The sequence below is a fragment of the Mirounga angustirostris genome, unplaced genomic scaffold (assembly GCF_029215605.1).
Source record: "Mirounga angustirostris isolate CCGP_5_RB_7025 unplaced genomic scaffold, mMirAng1.0.hap1 SCAF_2, whole genome shotgun sequence".
In the NCBI taxonomy this organism is placed as follows: Eukaryota; Metazoa; Chordata; class Mammalia; order Carnivora; family Phocidae; genus Mirounga; species Mirounga angustirostris.
This window is the reverse complement of record NW_026991710.1, coordinates 177,564,230-177,588,663: the sequence shown is the minus strand read 5'-3', so window position 1 is coordinate 177,588,663 and position 24,434 is coordinate 177,564,230. Positions and strand designations below refer to the sequence as shown.

The 24,434-nt window shown below is 36.9% G+C and overlaps 1 protein-coding gene across 3 annotated transcripts in view; it reads left to right on the top strand.

Annotated features, from left to right (window-relative positions):
• DLC1 (DLC1 Rho GTPase activating protein) overlaps positions 1–24,434 on the top strand; it is a 424,683-nt gene that overhangs the window by 210,419 nt on the left and 189,830 nt on the right. For all 3 annotated transcript variants that reach the window (XM_045879747.3, XM_064585605.1, XM_045879754.3), the window contains exon 5: positions 10,018–10,051. In XM_045879747.3, coding sequence (XP_045735703.1) covers positions 10,018–10,051 — 34 coding nt within the window. The remainder of the gene's footprint in view (positions 1–10,017; positions 10,052–24,434) is intronic.

Sequence of the window (24,434 nt, the reverse complement as noted above, 5' to 3'; positions counted from 1 at the left end):
GTGATAGACATTGGGGAGAGTATGTGCTATGGTGAGCGCTATGAATTGTGTAAGACTGTTGAATCACAGACCTGTACCTCTGAAACAAATAATACATTATATGTTTAAAAAAAAAAAAAAGAAGAAGAAGAAGATAGAAGGAAGGGAAGAATGAAGGGGGAGAAATCAGAGGGGGAGACGAACCATGAGAGACTATGGACTCTGAGAAACAAACTGAGGGTTCTAGAGGGGAGGGGGTGGGGGAAGGTGTTAACCTGGTGATGGGTATTAAAGAGGGCACGTACTGCATGGAGCACTGGGTGTTATACGCAAACAATGAATCATGGAACACTACATCAAAAACTAATGATGTACTGTATGGTGACAAACATAACATAATTAAAAAAAAACATAACACAGAAAATAATTATAAATAGTTCAAAATAAATAAAGGAGGAATGAACCTGAGAAAACAAGTTAATCTGAGAGAAGGCAGGGAAGGAAGCAGAGACAGACAACCCATGCTTCTTTGCATTATTTCAGAATAAATATGTAGTTACTCTCATATCATAATAACAAACCCAACAAGAGGAATACTTTACACTTAGGGAGCACTTGGGCAGGTACTATGATAATCCTCTTTTGTGCAGCATGTCATTGAATTGTCACAAATAGCCCTGAGATGTAGATGTTACCTCTACCCTCTTTTTAGAGATGAAGAAACTGAGCTCAGAGAGTTCTAAAAACTTGTCCAAAGTAACAGAGCCAATCGGTAGCAGCAAGGAACCTAGTACTTGTTCATATCTTACCTCTGATTTTCTATTTTAGTCTTCAGTCTTGAATTCATAATTACTTATTTTTAAAGCCTATCTTTTTATTTCATTTAGTGCCACCACAGCACGTAGTAAAGGGCTGTGCATACAGTGGATACTTAACATGTGTGTCTATTAACTGAGTCGCTAGAACGAAGCAGAAGAGGATGAGAATCTCAGAGCACATGACTAATGACCAGGCATTCCAGGAAGGAGGTGGGGAAGAGGTCGTCATTAAAGCATTTTAAGGAAAACAGTGGTATAGTAATAAATTTTAGCAGGGCCAGTTGCCTTTGTAGTGCCCATCAGATATAGTGAGAAGGAGGGTTGCACCAGCAAAACACTATGACTCAGGCTAGAAAAATGAGGATATGGACAAAATGAAAAAATCCATTATGAGGAATATTAGGGGGAGTAAAGGGCACACCTTTAACACTGAGGAGCAGATGAATTGCTGGTTAACATTGTCCACCAAGAAAAATAAACAGCCAATCTGAGTTAGTTGCTCCCTGAATAAGTCACCTATCTTGAGTATCATCTTTACTGAAAATAAGTCTACATGTCTATGGTGCTCCTTAACTGTGAACTTTCATTAACCAGACTCTAAATAAAAACAAAGCTTCCTTGAATAATCAGTATTTCTAAATGGCTACCATATGCAAATCACTGTACCAAAGAGTAAAAGAATACTTGTGTGAAGAAGTCACAAATTGATTTTTGAAGAAGTTGCAAATATCCAAGAAGGAAGAAATAATGCAATTTTTGTAGTGAAATTTGTGAACATATTCAGGTACGTCGGCAACAATTCTTTTTCCAGAATTACTAAGGTTGAGCATAAAATCAGATGTTTTAAAATACATAACTTACAAATTCACAAAAATAGAGCAACTGACTGCAAAAGTCACAAAGTAGGATTAATAAAATACCAAAATTATATAAAACCATGTAAAAGGTAAAACAATTATACCAAAATGGTTACTACAATTAAACATTGCATTTAGTACTGAACTTTTATAATTACAATTGGAGAGGGAGACATGACTTGTTAAATTTTGAAAAGATTTTATAACATGAAAATGTATCTAAAAGATACTGAGTTCTGTCATGAATAATATCTTAATCAGTGATTTACTGAAAATACAGAAGTGTTAAAATTAAGAACTTCTATAAATGCTGAGAAAAGTCAATGTGACCCAGCCATGGGTTTTTCTGTTTATCTAACTTGCTAAAGAAATGATTTTCTTTTCAATTTAGAATAATAAGTAGCTTTTCTCTTAAACCATGTTTCCAACTAAAAATGGCCTTAATAAGAGTTTTATCAGGAGCTGGACAGACTTAAGATCACTATTTAGCTATCTGAAGTGAGCATGGAATGAGACTATTGTTGAAGAGTCACAGCTTTGAATACAGGAAATGCCAGTGTTTTAAAAAAGAAAAAATGTTTTTAAATGTTAGAAGCCCAGGGGCGCCTGGGTGGCTCAGTCGGTTAAGCGTCCAACTCTTGATTTTGGCTCAGGTCATGATCTCAGGGTGGTGGGATTTGTCAGAGTCCCAAGTCGGGCCCCACTTCAAGCTCCATGATAAGCCCCGTGTGGGGCTCTGCACCCAGCAGGGAGTCTGCTTGAGATTCTCTCTCTCCCTCTGCCCCTCACTCCACTGCTCACTTGCTCTCTCCCTCTCTCAAATAAATAAATCTTTAAAAAAATAAAAAATAAAAAAATAAATGTTAGAAGCCCAACTTACATTTTTATCCAGAGAGGGTCATGCCACCTCTGTTCAAAGGAGTGATAAACACCAAAACATCCTTTAAGAATCAACTTTGTGTTTGCTTAAATGCTTACACAACTAATTTAAGTCAAGGCCCCAAATTTTTATACCATAGAATATAGATGAAGCCATGGTTTCAGTCTGTACACCTATATATAAACAGTTGTTATAGTCAGTGATGTTGGCCAAAAAAAAAAAAGATTCCTCAGTAGGCTGACAACTTTCATTAAATAAGACATGTCAAATTCTTTTTGGAAATAAGGATACACAATTACGTTTCTCAGGTAATTATGCATGCATTTATTTCACTTTGGTCATATATATGTGTACCCTGGAGACAATCCTCATACTAGCACATTGTCTCTTCCACTGTAACTGAATTTCCTTTATCTTCCATTGAATGATTCAGAAACTAAGTTAAATTGAAATTATGAATGCAAGGGGATAAAACCTTGGTGACCTTTGACTTTACCAGTCTTAAAGGTATAGTAGACAGTGCTTTAAGACCCAGATTCTAGGGCACCTGGGTGGCTCAGTTGGTTGGGCGACTGCCTTCGGCTCAGGTCATGATCCTAGAGTCCCTGGATCGAGTCCCGCATCGGACTCCCTGCTCGGCGGGGAGTCTGCTTCTTCCTCTGACCCTCCCCCCTCTCATGTGCTCTCTCTCATCCTCTCTCTCTGAAATAAATAAATAAAATCTTAAAAAAAAAAAAAAAAGACCCAGATTCTACTCTAATCCCCAATTGGCCAACTTAAGGTCTGTAACATTGAGTAAATCATTAATCTCTCTGGATCTCAACATCCTTATAGGCAAAATGACAGAGAAAGAAGTAGATCAGTGTTTCCCAACATTTGGATTCATAGACTACGGGTGAACATCAGCTGATACAGGGATAAATATTTTAAATTTTAATAGTTATTTTCATGTGTTTTATGAATAATATAACCAATAATTCAAACCCATAAATTCATGTATTTTATTTTTCTTATTTAGAGCAAGTAAAAAAGAGGATATTATTTAAATTTAATATTTAAATTTTATTAAATAAATAACTTATAAGTTACATGTATGTAGTTAAGATTGAAAAGGTGGTATTTGAAGTAGTTTGGGAAATACAACTAAATGATATCTAAGTCCCTTCCACCATGAAGAGTCTGTATTTTTAATAAACGAATGGTGACTGTCAAAACTAGAGAAATACTTTGTAAACCAAAACAGATGATATCAGACTACCAATCAGACACAGCTTTTCAATGAACTTCTTTGTTCAACTGGGATCAAATAGAAATCATTGACTAGTTAACAATATCACAGACTGGACTGACTTCAAAAGAGTCTAAATAAAGAGATGGAAACAAACCCATTTTTCAATGTACCTTCTTTTCTTTTATGTAGTCTTTCATGTCTTCCCCAAAATGTGAATCTCCAAACTCTTCCTATTGCCCATTGTGCCCACAATGGGCTCTTGTGCCCTCATCTGAGACAGAGGCTGTTCCATCACTGGGGGATGTTTTCCTGCAATTTCTAAGGACGTAATTACCCATTTTGAAATTTGTCTGTAAAGTATTTTTGTGGGAACAAAAGTGAATGTTTTTAAAGGAAAGGAATAAATTACTTTTCCACTGATTCTTGCCATTTTTAAAAAGGCCAATGAAGAGAATCCCTACAGAACAAAACAGAATATCCTAGACATTTCTGTGTGAACATGTCTAATAAAATATGCAAAACAAGTACTGCCTATAAAGAGAGAAAATGTAAAATAAATGGTAGTGCTTTGTTGTTTACTGCAGGACCAAAAAAAAAAAAAATCCCTTCCTAGAACATGAGTAGGATCTTTCAGTCTATCCTAGCTGCCCATTGATTGAAGGATTGGCTTTCAAAGGTCCTTCTTAACGGTAGTATTCTATGGTTCTGATTCCAAAGAACTAAGAGAAAAAGTAATTTATATAAGTGAGGGACATGGCATATTAATGAAAATAGCACATTAAAGAGGAAAAATCATACTCCATTTCCAACTAAAATCATCAAAAAGAAATTAGGTCAACAAATTATCATTACACAAAAATGAATTCAGATATGACATCTATTACTGATGTGACTGTTTGGTAGCAGCTTCTGTGGAGTTGGTTTGAGTTCCTCAAAGGTGTCCAGCTGAGTGTAGAAAGTCATTCTAGCAACAGACCAAAAGAATCAACATATGTCTACAACAGTTCCGGAAGGCATGTCAAAACCAGCATTTCCCCCAACCATGTTTCACGTCAAAAACATAAACAGACACACACACACAGACTAAGCTCCCACACACAGCTTTAAAAGACCTCATTAAGAGAAAGAGAATTATTTTCTCCCCTTTTCCTAAAAAGCTTTCTCTTTAATGGCTTTTTAAAAATTCAATTATAAAACACCTTAACAGATCAACTTAAATGAAAATCTTTACTTGTAAGGAACTACTGGAGGGTCAGTACAGCCATTAAAAAAATATTTAAGATTGTTATCCTATCATTTGAATATCACAAAGGAGAATAACAAGACCACGAATGATTTTCTTCTCTCATTTGGAAGTTATTAGTAGACTTCCCTTTGTTCCATTAAGAAATGAGAGAAGAAAATATGAAGTTACAGCGAACCCATATGGGCAGCAGGAAAGTCCTATTTAATTGCTTTATTGCCAGAAATGTTAAATCACTTCCTGAGGATATAGTTCAAATGAAACATATGGCAAGTATTAACAAAAGCCCCTAATGAATTCAAAAATATGCTTTTTATAGGACCTTTCTCATAAGCAACAGTCATACATGTTATTTGAACTGTATATGTGAATATGTTTTTGGTACTTTAATTCCACAAATGTTTGATGAACACTTACTCTATATCAGACTATACAGCCACCTTGCATGGGCTGTTTTGTTCCAAGCATAGGAACAGATAAAACACTACGGAACCTCAAGACCTGAAGCCCAAATCTAGCCATGCCTCTTCTCTGAACTCAAAGGCAAAAAGAATCTTTGGACCAACGTCTCCTTCCAAAGAGTTCAGTGCCTAAGAAAACCATTCCATTTCCACCTGGGTGGTCCTAATTATCGACTGTCTTCTCACTCCTTTTGATGTCACACCAGTGATGGTGCTAATCATGACCATTGAGCACCCACTGTATGTAACTATTCTCTGTCTTTCATGTACCTTCTTCGACGGGATTGTGAATTCCACAAAGAAGGAACATTTTGCCAAGGCTTTCTGCACACAGGATAATGTGAGGCATTTAATTTAGGAATCAACAGATAGCTTCAATTAATTGAAAATGGAGTGTCAGCATTTTTAAAATTTATTTATAAACCTTTTCTAGAGAGACAGTTCTCCCTCAAATTCAAAGATAAATCAGCTGAGAGACATTCAGCTGTTGACTGCCTGGTTTTACTTTGAAAGGGCAGTTATAAAATTCTGGGTGCATGAAACTGTTGACAGTTATTTCATGGAAGTGATCCTTGGTGGCTTAAAGAATCATACAGAATGTGGTGAGGCTCTAAAGTAATAGGAATTGGCTACATGGAGGCTAAAATATTTTTGCTTTGTAGCACAACTCATTGCTTAACATTTTTATTAAATATTTACTTATACATGCTCAGTGACACACTTTGCAATCAAATAGAACAAAATATGGAAAAGACCTGTCACTGGTCAACCTGTGATTTGGGGCAAGACACTCAATTTGTCTTAAAGGCCTTGGCTATAAGAAGAGAGAACTTACTTAGATAATTTCTAAATAGCTCATACAGATATTCCTGCACAGATATTTTGTGATCCCAGTCAATATTTTATCATGGAATCTCTCCAAATTTTTCTTCTTCCTTGTTTCAAAAAGACTCTGATTAGTACTTTGAAACTAGTGTTAGTGACCTCAGAGGCCAACATGCAAGTGGTTGTGTCCTGGCTCCCATTACCGACAGTGACCTCGCAAAAGTTTCCAGGACCCCATAGGTTATTCTAAGCATTTGGTGAGTTTATGCAGGCAAAAGCTTAAAACGGTACCTTGTACCTATTCAGAACCTAGTAAGTGTTCACTATTTCCTTCTGAGGCGCTTTCTCCATGAACGTCTTTTAACTGCTTATCACCGACCTTTACAATCTTCTCAATGGAAAGGTTTTGGTTTTGTTGTTTATTTTCTTGTCACAGAAGAGAAAATTTAATTTGAAAGACCTCATCTCCAGTGAGGGAGGAAATCCAGGGGCTAAGCTTAAAATATAACACATAGTATGAATTTAAGTCCTTTATTTTGAGAGAGAGAGAGAGAGAATACGCAAGAGAAGCAGTGGGGTGGTGACAGAGGGAGAGAGAGAATCCTAAGCAGTCTCCATGTTCAGCATAGAGCCTGTTAGGGGGGTCTCAGTCCCACAACCCTGAGACCACAACCTGAACTGAAATAAAGAGCCAGATCCTCAACCAACTGAGCCACACAGGTGCCCCCAATTTAAGTCCATTTTTAAATAAACCCTTCTCAAAAAAGATATATAACAAGTCAACAAATATCACTAAAACCATGTGATAATTTTCCTGTAAAGGGGAAAACATCTTTTCTACAGTGTAGAATCACACAGTTCTTCTTGAAGAGAGGGAAAAATAGATGACCCTGCTACAAATGAAAGGATGCTGAGGAAGATGCCTAAAGCCTATGCAGTCCCTTCGATGCCCTGGTCTCTGGACATGACCCTCCACTCTGCCATTTACTCACCTGATACTCTCCTCACAGCTGTACCTTTGCCAGGATGCAGTCAGCATTCACATTCAGAGAACAAGAAGTGAACCACTAAATGTAGATAGAAATTAAGTCAAAATATACCTTCACTATAGATTAATCTTGCCAAAATAAACCCCCCCTCTATTTTTTACCCATAGAGAGATTCGCCTCTTATTTGAAAATTGCCTCAATCTCCAAATTCTGTAAGTTCCAAAAGTGAGGATCTCGGCAATAATCAGTATCTCACAAAGATATAGGTATCTTGATACTTGATATTTCTGGAAATGAAGATCGATGCTAAAGAATGTGTACACACATGTGCACGCACACACAACAAAATTAATTACCCATTTGAGCCTACTTCTCTTACCCCAACTCTGAGGAATTTGTCCCTGAAGAGAAGGAGAAATGTCAGTCGTAGACATCCTGTTTGGTCAGTGGTTTGGGTATCAAATCAAAAAAAGGTATCAAATCCAAATCCCAGTGGGTCAGATGGATTGAAGTCTTCCAATACAAGTTATACCTTCATGTTCACAATATTATAAACATGACTAACTGAGGTGAATGGCAACCAGAAGTTCAACTTCCTTAATTTATTTTAGAATATCCACTGAGAGTAGAATTAGACATTTATACATTAAAGTCTTTTGAAAACATCTCCTTGTGAACTTTATTTTTTAAACAATGATAGTGATAGATGATAGTTCCTGGGAATGGAACTTCTAAACCATGCCTATCAGTAAATTGGCCCATTGGCCCAATGTCCATAGAAACAAATAGTAACAGCAGTTACCTTTTCCTGAAGACCTCAAATGCTTCATCGAAGCTACCACAGGTGGTCCTTTCAGTAACCCTAGGAAGTAGATGTGATTGTCCCCATCTAATAAAAGAGGAATCTCGGGGTGCCTAGGTGGCTCAGTTGGTTAAGCATCTGCCTTTGGCTCAGATCATGATCCTAGGGTCCTGGGATGGAACCCTGCATTGAGCTCCCTGCTTCGAGCTCCCTGCTTATCGGGGAGTTTGCTTCTCCCTCTGCCCCTCCCCCCCGCTCCTGCTCCCCTCTTTCTCTAAAATAAATGATAAAAATCTTTAACAATAATAATAATAATAAAGGAGGAATCTGAGCCTTGGAGATACAGGGCAGAGATTTGAAATGCCCAGAAACCACCACCATTTACTTTTTCTGTCCCCCAAAACAGGACAGAGAAATTAAACTATAAAAATTCTACCTAAATTCAAAGATTGTTTTTGGTTTCATTTATTGTCAATATCTTTTTAAGGGTAACATGTGTTTTCAGAGAAGAAAAGAATTACATGATGACTGACAATTACACCTGGATCTGGTAACTTTACTGATCGTTCCCCAACCCTCATTTTTCTTTTTCTTTTTATTTCTTTTCAGCTTTATTGAGGTATAATTGACAAAGTTGTAAGATATTTAAAATTTATATCATGGTGATTGGAATACATATACATTGTGAAAGGATTTCCACTTAATTACCACTTTCATCTCTTCTCATGTTTATCTGGTTTTTGGCTTGTTTTTTGTTGTTGGGTTTTTTTGTTTGTTTTTGTTTTTGGCTTATTGGTGAGAACACTTAAGTTCTACTCTCTTAGCAAATTTTAATTATACAATATAGTGTTATCAATTATAGTCATCATGTTATACATTAGATCCTCAAACCTTGTTCATCTTATAACCGAGAGTTTATATACCCTTTTACCAAATTCTCCCTATTTCTCCAGCCCCATGTAACTTTTCTACTCTCTGACTCTAGAAGTTTCACCCTTTTTTTTTTTAATTCCACATATAAATGATACCATGCAGCATTTGTCTTTCTCTGTCTGGCTTATTTCACTTAGCATAATGCCCTCAGGTCCATGTGATTGCAAATGGCAGGATTTCCTTCTTTCTCATGCCTGAATAATATTCCATTGTATATATGCCGCATCTTCTTTATCCATTCATTCCTTGATGGACATGTAGGCTGTTACTGTATCTAGGCTGTTGTGAATAATGCTGCAGTGAACATGGAAATACAACTGTCTCTTTGATATCCTCTTTTCATTTCCTTTGGATATATAACCTGAAGTGTGATTGCTAGATCATATAGTAGTTTTATTTTTTAATTTTTTAAAAGATTTTATTTATTTATTTGACAGAGAGAGAGACACAACAAGAGAGGGAACACAAGCAGGGGGAGTGGAGAGGGAGAAGCAGGCTTCCCGCTGAGCAGGGAGCCCAATGCGGGACTCGATCCCAGGACCCTGGGATCATGACCTGAGCCGAGGGCAGACGCTTAACGACTGAGCCACCCAGGCGCCCCTCTATTTTTTAATTTTTTGAGGAATCTTCATACTGTTTTCCATAGTGGCTGTGCAGTTTACACTCCATTCAGTACACAAGGGTTTTCTTTTCTTCACATCCTTGCCAACACTTGTTATTTTTTTGTCTTAATAACCATTTTAACAGTTGGGAAGTAATACCTCGTTGTGATTTTGGCATTTCCCTGATTATTAGTGATGTTGAGCACCTTTTCATGTACCTGTTGGCCATTTGTATGCTTTCTATGGAAAAATGTCTGTTCAGTTCCTCTGCCTGCTCATTTTTCTGCTGTTGGGTTCTATTTAATTTTTGCTCCATTTATGGTAGTTCATTTTGTTCCTGATAATGTTGTGATATTTCTTTCTAGTAATAACGTAATTTTGTGGATTTTTTTTTCAGGCACTTCCAGGTATTTCAGACAAGGAAACGGCTGGTAAGTTGACATTTGGTTATGTTTTCCATCCAATTTTGGAATAAAATTCCATCTTCATGTAGACGTTTCATTAAATATTAAAAGTGTAAGTCTCATCAATCTCTGGGCAATCTCATCAATCTCTGAGCAAATGTTATGATTTAATTCCTGAAAAATCAATTTGGTTTGCTCAGATTCTTAACAGAACATTATATCATGTGAGAATAAGATGTATGCTTCTTGTAGACTTACTTGTAACCATATCCACAATTTTTTTTTCTTGGGGAAAAGAATGAGATGTTGCTTAGTGTACTGGGGAACAGCCTTTGGAAATCAATTGTCAATAATTATCAAGATTTATTTTGTCATCTTAAGTAGCTTATATAGTAGTCAGAGAATGAGATATACTTATTTAAAGCTGATGTTATACCATCAAAAATATAATTTTGAAGTAATGAACAATTATATGAGAAAATTAGAATATGTTTCTATGCTCTGTGCTATGATTGTAACTATTTAGGAGGATCATGGGAGATAGATTAAGGGCTGATGAGAAACATGGAAATGTGAAAAATTAGACTTAGATTGGTGGATTCAGGTGCTTTTAAAAAAATCTTTTAATCTTCCTCAATACTGTTTTATGTTTTATATATAATAATGATAATAATAATCTTAAAAAAAGAGATTGAAAGGGTTTACTACCAAAACTGAAGCATATCACTTAGAAATTAGATGTTTGTGATTTTGAAGAGCCGTATTAAGAGTTTATAGTGTCATCTAAAAGATGACATGACTTAAATGACTCTACACTAAAACATTAGTTTTTCTGATGATTTTTATATGGAGGATCTTCTCTTTCTAGTTTAGTGATCTTATTTTCACCGCAAGGTAGTTTTCACACAAAAGTTTTCATAGTTTGTATCCTTCCATGAGCTAAACGTTTCTCTCATGTTTACGCTGCATCTGATTTCTTTCTTTACTCTAATATGTTGGAAGGTAGCCCTTCAAAACAGAAGAAAAATATTGAACTGGCATCATGTGTCGGTTCAAGAGAAAAACTGTTCAATTTAACAGGGAGTGGTATTACATGGATTAGTAGCATGTAATAACTGAATTCCAATTATAGTGCCAGTGCTCTAATACCTTAAATAGATGTGTTAGCTGTCTAGTTGGGACAAGAAATAAATGGTTAAGTAACATTTGCGTCACAAAGAGAAAGAAACGTAGCCAAAGTCATGCTTTATCTTGGGTTGTGACATTCTCTGTAATTTCCAAGAGTAGCTACAATTTAAACAAAGTGTATAACAGAGCAAAGTTGTCATCATATTCCAGAACGTCAGCAAATTCTCTCATACCCCAAGGAGAAAATTAGGATGTGAATTCTTGGCTGGTGGGGAAGGGGAAGAAAGGATGGAAATGCCACTGCTTGAAGGAATGGAGAGGCAAAAAGTGATCTTTTCCTTCTGCCACTTAAATGATTTCAATGTGATAGGGAGAAAACCTTCAATTGTTCAAGCTTCTCAAATACTTCAGATATGTTTATTTAAAAAGTTAAAAACTCAAAGATATACTTAATAAACATAAAATATGTTTATTAAAACAAAGAACAAAAAGTGTACATATAATGTAACCACCACTTTTTATCATAATCCAAAGGCAAAAACACAAATGAGAAATTGTCACTTTTCAATTTGAAAATTTTTTTCAATTTGAGTCATTTCTGTAATGCTGGGGCACAAATGAAAAGAGCTGATAAATTCCATTCACAGAGGTTCCGTAGGGTGATCTGTGAAAAGTAAGATCTAGCAATTGATACAAATGACCTACCCAAGCCCCCAGATGCTTAACCTGGTTTGGACTAATTTGAACAGAACCTGGCTTCTGTGTATTAAAACATTAGAGTGACTGGAATGTACTCCAACATGGTTTTGATATAGATTTCTTGAGAATGTACTGATTAGTTCAGAAGGAAATGTAATTTTGTTTGATAATATAATTATAAGAAAGAAATTATTTTTTAAAAATCAATGAATTTATGTGTCAAGATAAAGGCTTGTGTTTGAATATTTTATTAACAATGGTAACAGATTTGACAATTAAAAGAGAATATGACTTATTTCAAGTTTTAAAGGACTGTAACAGTCTAAGCAAACTAATTCTTATATTCCTAAACTTTATTATGCCCTATTTAAAATATTTTCAATATCATATACAAATGTGAATCTCTATTCCTCTTTACGAATTTCTGTTTTTAAGCTCTGCTAGACAGAAGAATGGCAATGAAGGCGGAGGACCTACTCAATCTTCTGGGGGTTAATTGAGCTCTTAAATAGGATTAAGCTTCATTCCCGCCCCTAAGGCCTGTCATTTTTTTTTTTTTTCTGTCTTGTTAAATGAATGTAGCCTATTGTTCCATATTAAGAAAGTCTATTTTTAATCTGTGTGACCTCCCATCCAAGCCAACTGGAACCAATCCCACCAAGCCTTGTGAAGCGCTAAAAAAAAAACCATTTTGGGTACATTCCATTAATAATTCTTGAGATACAGTTGTGTGGTTGTTTCTGTGTGTGCTTTAAGTAGACATCTTCTATTCTGATCCATGTTGCTATGTAAATACATCCTGGCGGAATTAACCCTGCTGCTCATCTTCCACCTTGTGATGACAAAAATCTCCACAGGGAAACACTTTTGAAGGAGCCTCCCATTGGTTCATTCATTCCAAAAATACGTATTGAACAGTAGCATATTCTAGGCATTTTGTTAGGTTCTATCAAGGAAGCAGTTTATGAATAAGGCATGTTCCTTGCCCTGAAGGAACTCAGTCTGGTCAAGAATATTCCCTTGAGCCAGTATCTTCCTTTTCCTCTTCTCAATTGAGAATTTCTTAAGCCACCTTATTCAGAAAGTTCCCAAGAAAAGAATCAAAGTATCAAAATGTACATTCTCAGGATGTGAATTAATTTGTTTTTAAAACATAATTAATCACATAAGTATTCATGTGTAATTGTATCCAACACATAATATTTTCATATAACTTGCCTTACGCCACCAGCATCTGTATGCCCCTAAAGAGTAGGCCCAATGCCTTTGGTATATTCTCTAGCACATCTGCTTCCTATCTGTGTGGCCTTGAGCAAGTTACTTAACCTCGTTTTCCCATTTCTAGAGTATAAATAAAGGGGCTGCCATGTTGTTGTTGTAAGGCAACAATGCTTGGCACAAAATAGGCCCTAAAAAATGGTAGCTGTTTTTTATGATAATTGGTTATGCTTCTAACTACCATGTGTACAAGCCAAATAGAAGCTAGCTGTGTTACTGCTGCCCATGTCTGCTCCAAGAGTTCTTAAATGCTTCCTCAGGGCACCAATTAACAGTTAAGCAGCTGTCCATGTGGAAAAGAGATCACTTTCTCTGTAAACCTCTGAGTGAGTTAATTCAGACAGAAGTTATCACAGCACAGGCAGAGTTGGTCATATTTTAACCTCTCATTAGAAATTCCTGTCTCTATTAGGGTGAAATTCTCTCTTGTGAATAGATAATCTTCAATCTTCACAAACAATGAGTCCATGAGAAATATATGTCCTGCGTCCTATTTTCCTATGACTGCATTATCCACTGCATCCCTAGTCCCTGGGTAATTGGATCCTGTCTTCCCAGCTCCCATCCTATCTCCCTCACCTCCTGCACACAGTCCTGTCAACACTGCCTTCTAATCAACCCTCATGCCTTCTCCCTGCCATTGCACTAATGCAGCCCTCCACTTCCCACTGGACTTTCGCAGCAGGTTTCCCTGCCTCAACCTGTCATGACGCCCATCCACTCTGTACACCGTCACCAGAGTGATGTTTGAAAAGCACCACCTGGTCATATCAATTCCTGCCTTAACATTTTCTTTGTCTCCCTGCTCTCGACAGGCAAGGTCAAACTTCCTGCATCATACCTGGCCATTTGTAATCTGGAAGCAGTATAATTTATTATACTGGATATGGCCATTTTGTCACTCAGATCCACTACTTCTTCCCAGCTCTGTGTCCTGGAGGTTGACCAGTGTGGACAGATCTAGTGGGCTGCTCACCTTCTTGTCTTCCCTATTCCATGAATGAGAAGCCAGAGGTGACTGGGAGTAGAGGAAGGTGGGGCATGACAGTGGGACTGTGAGGTTGGGTAGTTATCCCCCATCTGTTTCCCAAGGAATCACTGCTGGCTTCTCTTAGGTGGCCCTTTCCACACAAGTTCCCAGGTGCTGAAAACCATTCTCTCTTCTTGCCCTTCTGGCTTTCCTAATCTTTGTAAATAGTTCTGTTACTAAGCTTTCCTCAGCTTACCCAGTGTACCATCTGTTTCCTGCTAGGAGTCTCACCAATATACCTACCAATATGTTCTCTTCTTCGTCTTCTCTTGTGTTGGTTTGCTGGTTTGTTCATCCAATTTCAGCCACCTCATACAGTCATGGAACACTTTCTAACTCTGTAAATTTCTACTTTTGCCTGGATCATGCAACTACCTTTCAAAAAATATAGATGATAGGCAGAGATAGAGAAGGAGAGAAATGGCTTATTCAGGGGGAAAAAAAAGATATGGACCATGTTTTTCTTCATCCTAAATGAATAGAGTTTCATTTAATTGTATGGGAGAGAAAATATCTACACTTACGATTTAGAATGTGTCTTTTATTGCTTAGATGCATATAAATTAGAATATTAGCATTGCATTTTAGTTACCAAAATGTGACTGACTCTCTGAGCATATTTGAAAATAGCAATATAGAGTAATATGAAATCTCTTGTTCTAAAAAAAATTAAATCACAGAACACCTTGCAAATTTTGTCAGAATGCATGGCACCTCTGGAAAATAGACCATTATCACTAGCCAAAAATGGCAAATTTTTTGCCCTGTATATCTTGATAATTCTACTTGTTTTATTAAATCCAATAATATTGTCTCCTTAATGAATTATGTCCCAGGCAGAATTAGTCATTGATTTTTCTGTGCTCCTAGAAAACTCTTCTATGTTTGTTACAGCAGCAATCTTATTATCTTGCTTTGTTGTATGTCCTCATCTCTCAGCCATGATCTTTTCTAGATAAGGAATATTGTCTTTGTGTGCCCTGTAATTAAAACAGCTAATAAGCACATGGTGAGTGTTCTATAAATACATGCTAACCAATAAATTATAATTACAAAGATGCTTTGGTTTCAATCTTAATGACTTAATGTTGATATGGTTCTAAAAATTTATTTAACTGCTCCTCCCCCCCCCCCCATGACTCCTACTACCCCCACAACTGCCAAATATTTCAGCTGGGTAATTAATTAATGGTGTTATTTGGGGATCTATCCCATACAAATGTGTAAAAGGTACCATTGAGAAAGATGACTTAGAATCTGACTTTGGTTGCATTCCTTGGTCATTTTTCTTAGAATGTTTGTATTCCTGTCTCTAGGTTAGTTCTTTGGCCAGAAAATGTTAAAATCAAGATAATGAATAATTGTAGCCTGAAACACTTGTGAAAGATAGCTTTCAGAAGCATACAGATTCCCACTCTCTCCAAACGTTGTGTTGAGGCTAGTAAGGAAGAACACAGAAATCAAACGCTTCTTTGTGACAAGTATGTGAGGGGGAAAATCAGGGTTTTCATAATTTCATACCAAGTCCCTTGTAAACATACTAATAACAAAGCCTAGATTTGGTGCCTTTTGGTATGAATTTTCTTGGCCACCTTTGATCACTGAGGAGGGAAATACAGACTGCAACAACAACAACAAACAAACAAAAAACCGAAATGCAAAGATGTGTCCCCTTTTCCAATCTGATTATAATTGCTCTATTCAGGGAATTATCCATGCGATGTATGCTGCTCTAAGTCATGTTTCAACATCTACAGATAGATGTGAGGTTTAATGAAAGAATAAAAACAGGACGCTCTAGTTCAGAGTTTTCCTTCTGAGAAGACTCTGCTCTATATCATGTTTCTGTTGTAGTGCAGATGGGACCAGTTTTAGTACTGTTGTACTCACTAGGCTATAAGCGCCTTGAGAGACAGAATCTTGTTTTATTCAACTCATACTCCCTATGCCTGACATTACAGTAGTTGCTTGATGTTTGGCAAATAAAGGAATCAATAAGATCTTTTTTAAAAAGCACTTAGCACATGCTTTACTCCATATGCGTAATACTCCTAGAGCCAAAAGCAAAATCTTACCATTCTGTGACAACTGCTTTACGGGGTTCGACAGGATCTGAAAAGTGTCTTTATCTGGCCAGGCTGGGCTTTGGCCAACATTCCACATTCTGTATTCCCTTTCACTCTCCAAAAATGAATTTCATTATTTTTATACTAGTAGCTTATAAATACTCACTTGCTTCACTTTTCTTAGTATTGTGGTCTCTGCTTGCCTGCTTTTTTATGAGGAAGGAATTTAGGGTATGCCCACACATAACCTCTCAGTTTCTCTGAAACCTAATGTAAACTAATCCATGAAAAGTTGGCTGTGGTCGACTGGGCTGTTGAGAGGAAACACATTAGCTTTCAGGTATCAAGGAATTCATGAAAAATATAAGTAAGCTATTCTTAAATGCCAAAAATCTTGAATTCATAGGATACTTTCCAATACAGATAACTTTCTGAATCTGTTTCTAAATGTTCTGTTGGAATTTCGTTTATTACCAAGTAGGAAAATAAATCTACTTTATCACCAGAACCAATCAAACGTATTTCCTTTTCTTCTCAATTATATTTCAAGCGACACAGGTACATGATAATTTCTCTTTCATGAGTTCCAATTTGAATGATTTCTCCTCTACTTGGAGTTGTCTTCCCAGGTCTCCATAGCCAAAGGTGACTATATCTTTCTATGGCATATAGTGATACTTGTGATGTAGTTCTGTTCACGAATTATCTTCCATATCAGGCTCTGAGCTCCTGAAGGCATAAACGCCCTGATTTCATCTTTGTCACCCCACACCCAGTGTAGTATCCTTGCACAAGCAGATGCCCAAGAAGTAGTTTTGAGTCAATCCATTTTTTGATATACCAGCAACTCCTGCAGACACTAAATTAATCTCCAGTCTATCAATAACCATAACTTTTCACATTTGACGAGCTTAAAATTTCTTCCTCCAAAAGTCTTGTGAGTATTTTGCTCCCTACTTTATCCCTTGAAAGACTAGCTATCAGGACTGTGAAGGAGTAGCTAGGAACTACCAGTCCAGGCTATAAGACACTTTTGCATTTCGGTATTTTAATTGACATTGACATTTTATCAATAGAAAAATGAATTTGTCGTTTCTAATCTTCCCTGAATAGCAATTTATTAAAAGCTCCCTTTCCATCAGTTTTATTTTACAGAGCAATAGAAGAACTTAAATTTAGTTTGAAAATCATATCTGACCATTTTTAGATGCCCTCAAATATTTACCTTCATAGAGTTCACAATGCACATTTTACAGTTTAGTTACTTTTATTAATAATATGAATATATACAGGGCGCCTGGGTGGCTCAGTTGGTTAAGCAACTGCCTTCGGCTCAGGTCATGATCCTGGAGTCCCGGGATCGAGTCCCGCATCGGGCTCCCTGCTCGGCAGGGAGCCTGCTTCTCCCTCTGACCCTCCCCCCGCTCATGTGCTCTCTGTCTCTCTCATTCTCTCTGTCTCAAATAAATAAATAAATAAAATCTTAAAAAATAAATAAATAATATAAATATATACACAAATATATACCCACAAGATAATTATACATTGATTCTGCTTTCTTCAAAGAGGTGCACTGACTTTGGAAAGGTACATATAACAAAGTATTACCTCAACCTGTCTGAGTATGAAATGACCTACAACTCTACTGGTATGACTATGCTTTCCTTCTCTTATTGACCCTCCCCTGGTTTGAAGGACTTTGATTTGTTTTTCTGTGGGCAAAAGTTTGAGATCAAGATCTCTTACAGATGGATTTGTAAGCATTTCTATTGTAGACTAAAAATATGATTTTGAGATGTGGTTTATCTAAGTGGGAAATCCAAGACAGTTATTAACAACCATAACAAATTTACTGATGCCCAAGATAAGGCTGGTGCCCATTTTGTTGTGTGAAGGCTGTGCAGAACACCAGTCTGGCTATTTCAGGAGAATGGATCATGGATTTAAGAAGGCATTTTGTCCTGATTCCTGTAATCGGGTAGAAGAAATCTTACAGAATTCTGTAAGTGATGTTTAAGCAAAATGATTCCCCAAAGCCCTCACTTGCCCACCACAATGGGGTTTTGGTTTTGGTTTTAAAATCTTTCTAACCAGAAAATGCATTCCAGTGATTCCCAACTGCTAATGTTATAGAATTCTTCTTAATACAAATTTTCAATCAATTCTTTCCTATGGATTTAAGGAAGTAGATAAATGGAGGATAATAGTACAGTTCTTCACTTGTTTAATTTACCTGCCTTTTTAAGTCTATGGTCTTCTTTGATATATTTACCCAAATATTTTCCCTGCTGTGCTCTGATTTCCTGAAAGGCAGACATTTTCTCTGCATCTATGTAATGCCAGCCTCTTAGAAGGTTTTTGACTTAATGTTTGTCGAATGAATGGTTGAATGAATGATAATAGCAAGCGTTTATTCTGTGCCTGCACTTTTCTGAGCACTTTATAGATATGAACTCAATAAATCCTCTAGCAACCCTATAAGGTTAAGTATTACTATTTTCCACATTATAGAGACGAGGAACCTGAGACTCAGAGATTTCCTAAATTACCCAAAGTCACATTTTGTTCAAGGCAGGGCTCAAAGCAAGCAACCCAGACTAGAACGCATGCTCTTAACTACAGTGCTGTGTGTAGTGTTAAATGCCAAGACTCCTCAGGCTGATGAACAAATTTTTCCATGATCTGACCTTGGCCTTCCTTCCCAACCTTATCTCCCATCCTCTTCTAACATATGCACCTTCCGCTGTAGCCATGGTAGCAACAACACTTTTAGCCTAAATTTGCTTTTGCATAACTTGACCTTTGATCCTCCTGTTTCCCTTCCAGAAATTAACTCCCTCAGCTCCCAAGGTCTCATTTGGGTCTCACCTTCCCCATGAAGTCTTCTATGACAACTCCTACTTGTATTAATTTCATACTTTTTGAAATATTGCCATTTTCATACTTAATGATATGTGGATTGTCATTGTCTGTTGAGTGATTTATTTGTCTCAGCATTGCCTCCAGTAGTCTTTTTTTTTTTTTAAAGATTTTATTTATTTATTTGAGAGAGAGAATGAGATAGAGCATGAGAGTGGGGAGGGTCAGGGGGAGAAGCAGACTCCCTGCTGAGCAGGGAGCCCGACGTGGGACTCGATCCCGGGACTCCAGGATCATGACCTGAGCCGAGGGCAGTCGCTTAACCAACTGAGCCACCCAGGCACCCCAATCTTTTTTTTTTTTTAAAGATTTTATTTATTTGAGAGAGTGAGAATGAGAGAGAGAGAGAGAGAGAGAGAGAGAGAGAGAGGAGAGCACATGAGAGGGAGAAGGTCAGAGGGAGAAGCAGACTCCCTGCTGAGCAGGGAGCCCGACGTGGGACTCGATCCCGGGACTCCAGGATCACGACCTGAGCCGAAGGCAGTCGCTTAACCAACTGAGCCACCCAGGCGCCCTGCCTCCAGTAGTCTTAAACATCTTCCTAAAAGTCATTTAGCATAGCGCTGTGCACCTAAAAGGGTTTATTTTAATATATAAACTTTATTTTTTAGAACAGTTTTAGAGTCACAGAAAAATTTAGCGGAAAGTACAGTTCAAATATATGACATTCTTTTAAGGGCAAAACTGTGGAAATGGTTAAAAGATCAGGGGTTAGGGGTAGGGAGGCATGAATTGATGAAACGAAGAGGCTTTGGGGGACAGGAAAGTATTGTGTGTGATACTATAATGGTACAGCATGTAGGCTTTTCAGATTGTCTTCTTTCACTGAGTAATACACATTTAAGGTTCTCCATGCCTTTTTATGACTTGATAGCACATTTCTTTATAGCCCCTGAGTAATACTTCATTATATAGATACGCCTCAGTTTAAAGAGCTTACTTAATATATTCTTAATGTAAACACTTTTTAAAAACTCATTGATCATAAAATAAATTGCACGTTCCACTTACATTAATCTTTATCCTTTCTTCTTTAGGCAAAAGTAACTATTCTCTTAGCCATTGATTTCAGTTACTTTCAATTACTTCATCTCCTTCCTGTGGAATTTCTTCAAGTTTTCAAATGAAAAATACTACTACTAAGTATATGTATTACAACAGCTTTTATTTATTGTGTAACTACCATGTAGTTTCTGAGAAGAGAACTAGATGCCTCCTTATACTAAGCTACACGGTACATGAATCCCTTTGGCTCCAAAGCTGATGTTTTTTCTACCTCTTCATGCCTAACATCACCATTTCTTCCACATCTGATGTTCAAAAAAAGTATGACCAAAATTAGTAAGACTATACTAATTCCTATAATTTATATGATCTACATACATATTTCTGTCCTTACGACTTTGCTCCTGAAGTTTACTGCCCCCAATATACTCTTCTATTCTTTTTCTCCAAACCATGCTCTTCCTTCAAGGACTTACTTGAGTGCCACTTTTTCCACCGAGCCTCCTCCGATGGCTCTATTCTGCAATGAACTCTTCCCTTGAATCAGACAGGCTTCACTGCTCATCTTCTCTTCTGCTCCTGAAAGGAGCAACCTAGTTCCTTGTGACCACCTATCCTAACCCATGCCAGAGTCCGTTGGACCAGAGATAGGCAGGTAGGGGTTGAGTCGGGGGGACACACTTGACTCAAGGTCAGAGAATACACTGGCTGACCAATGGACAATTTCTTTTTCTCTTTCTGCCTCTGTCTCTCTCTTCTCTCTCTCTCTCTCTCTCTCTCAGTTAAATTATGAGCTGAAGAAATAGTCAACCTACAACAGGTGTTTTGGCTAAAAGTTCACATGGACTGTGAGGTGAAGTAACAGAGGAAACCATCCTGCAAAGAAAAGCAGAATAATGGTGCAACTGGGCCAAAACAGAGAAGTAAGAGACCATGCAAACTAGAGAAAGACATGAAAAAAGTAACTCCTTCTATCCCAGATGACTCCCTAGGTGTCAGCTCCAACACTTAGGAGGTCTCTGTCCCACATCTGCAGAATATCTCTGTATCCTCATGCCTCAGGCTTCTAGTTGGACCAAACATGAATTAGTTCCTGGCACTCAGTTGATTAGATCGTCCTTCTCCAAATTCCCATTGCATGCAAAATTAATATATTACTTAATTTTACCTGATGTCTTACATCATTCTCTGCTTCTTACATATATGTCCTATCCTCCAAAATTAAGCAGCCTCAATGAAAAGCCATGACATATCTTTGTTTGCTATTTAATTTTACTCCGTAAGACCTACCAAGACCTAAGTATATAATGAATGTTCAATAAAATTTTAATTTTTCAGAGTTATACTGCCTTTTTAGGCTATAGAGATATCTTACAACTTCATAATTACCTGCAACCCATAGAACATCTCTCCCAGCTCTTTTAGCTACACTCATCTACATCAGCACCATCTTATCTTATGAGGTTCATGGATTTTTCTCTTTCCCCTTGACCAAATAAATTATCTCTTTTTTAAAACCACTCAACTTGATCCTGAACATGCCATTTGGTTTTTAATTTGCATTGTAATGTCTTTGTCAAGTGTGGTTGCCCTCAACAATTTAATATGTTCAATAAACTATATTCACATTCCTTCATTCCACTAAACACAATTAGTAAGATATTAAATAATAATAGCTACCATTGTAAAACCAAAAGAAGGAAGAATAAACAGACAAATAATCAGGGTATGAGACACTTGATACATTTTTTTAAATAAAATACCTTTCAGAGAAAAAAATCAGAATTCCACAAGACATACCTGTATTCTATGACTTAGTATTTTTTAATTAAAAAAACACTCACATGGGGGTTATTTTGGTGATTTCTTCCCCCTAAGAGCCAATGGCTGTACAATGGCTACAATGATGAAGACAGAAGCTTTCATCGATGCAAAGCAAAGATCAGCCAGGTGACCCAAAAGGGGACATGAGGCTTTTCTTCTTTTATGACTATAGTGAAGTGGGAAGCTGGCTTGTTTATTATACACAGAAACTTTCATTATTTTGTAATATTTTTGAGCACCAAATTTGGGGGCCTTTAAGAAAAAGGCATCTCCATGTAACTTGTGACCCTGACACTGAGACGGCACTCATCATTCTGCAGCTAATCAAGAACCATCCTCCCAGATGGTCCATGACAACAGAACATAAACAGAACAGTGACCCCTCATCCTCAGATTGCAGACAGTGCCCTGGTCTTTTTGTGATGCAGACAAGGGGACCGTGACATAGAGATGTTAGAAATGTCTTTCCAAATGGAGATATTCTGACACACATACAAATATCTTCAGGCATTCCAAAAGCATTCCCATCTACAATGTAAGCTCAGTTTTGAAAAATAACTACAGATCACAGATATCAAGACATTTTCCTAAAGGAAACAAAATATAAAATTTCAGCAAAGTAGGTTTAGTTAGATTACAGATAGAAGTTAAAAGGAAGCCATAGTTCCTTTTTTTTTTTTTCCTGGTAGAACCTAAGTGAGCCAAGCTAACAGCACTGATCCATAGAAAGAATTCCACATCTGGAAAATCTTTGCTCCATCTGTGGTAGGTTTCCAGCCTTTTGCTCTTTCTCTTCCATTTCCTGTGACTTCAACTTACCTCTCTTTTGTTTTCTTTAGTGAAATTATTTAACCCTTAGGGGTTTGGGTGTTTTATTTTGTTTTGTTTTATTTTGTTTTGTTTTTAGGAGGAAGGAGAGCAAGGGAATACCTCACACTGTTTTTGTGATTCTCTAGAATTTAGCCTCATTTATAGTTCTTGACATGTCTACATAAGTGATATAGACAGTAACAAATACAAATATCTGATCAACTCTATGGAATTATATTTTAGAAATACACTAGGTAGATAATGCTTTGATTTTTATTTTAATGGTTTTAATATTGGTTTTAAACTTCTAATTTTAAGAGTCTTATTTTGTTTGTCTCAAGTGATAGAAGTTAATATCATAAAACACATAGAAATAAAGTTACATGTTTGTATCATAGCACTCATTGGTATCATATTTAATATGATTAAGAAGAGATCTTTACTGTTAAATTATCACCTCACCAAATCCCCTCCTAAGACTTAAATACATTATACAGCATGATGTTTGGATTTTCTTTTCTCGTCCATCTTTTCTTTTCTTATCTGTCCTTACACGTTCTCATGGGAATCTCACCCAACTAAAGCTATGTCTTCACAATCTCCAGCCCCTAGCCTATCAACCAAGCCACCCTCCTCATATTCAGCTGCCCCTGAGACTCCAACACAGAAATACCCATACTCCATGCCCTACGCTTTCTATTGCAGTGTTTTGGCTAATACTGTTACCTTTTCCAGAAATTTCCTTTCATACTGTTTCCAAATTTCTATATTTACCTCCCCTTTGAAGCCTTCCATGACCTCCTCTGCTTTGAAATTAGCCCTTTTCCCCAGAATTCTCAAATACTAGACTTGAAGTTCTCATAAGATTTTTATTCCTTTATGTTCTTTATTATGATTACTAAGACTTGTTCTCCCTATTATATCATAAAATACATGTCCAGTTTATCTTTAAATGTCCTGCACCTAAAGGACACTCAATTATTTTTTGCTTAAAAGAAAAATAGCATCTGCAATTTGAAAATAAAAGCATACCAGCACACCTGAGTGGCTCAGTTGGTTAAGCTTCTGACACTTGGTTTTGGCTCAGGTCGTGATCTCGGGGTCCTGAGATCAAGTCCCACATCAGGCTCCACACTCTGCATGGAACCTGCTGGAATTCCTCTCTCTCTCTCTCCCCTACCCCCCGTCTCTCCCCCACTAACACTCTCTCTGTCTAAAATAAATAAATGTTTTTTTAAAAAAAAGAAAAGAAAGGCATACCTTTTTAATGCAATGTTTGTTAAAATGTACCTCATAATTTTCTAGAATACTTCTTTAAGAATTCAGATTCCTAGATACCTCCAGGCCTGCTGACTCAGAATCCCATAGGCTTAAGAATCTCAAAGGTAATATACTCCCCAGAGAGTTCTTGTCCACAATAAAGTTTGAGGCATCACTGGTTAATGTCAATGAAAGTTTCCCATTTATTCTTCCACCACATGCATACAATCTTAATATGTACTTCCAAGTTTGTACTGCATAACAAAATCCTAAAGCTTAAGACAAATGATTGTGACACTGAATGACTAGTGAAAGGTTATACTGTATTATAAATGTAACCAGAAATATCTCTGAGTGTCTATTTTTACCAAATAGTGTACTGGACTTATAA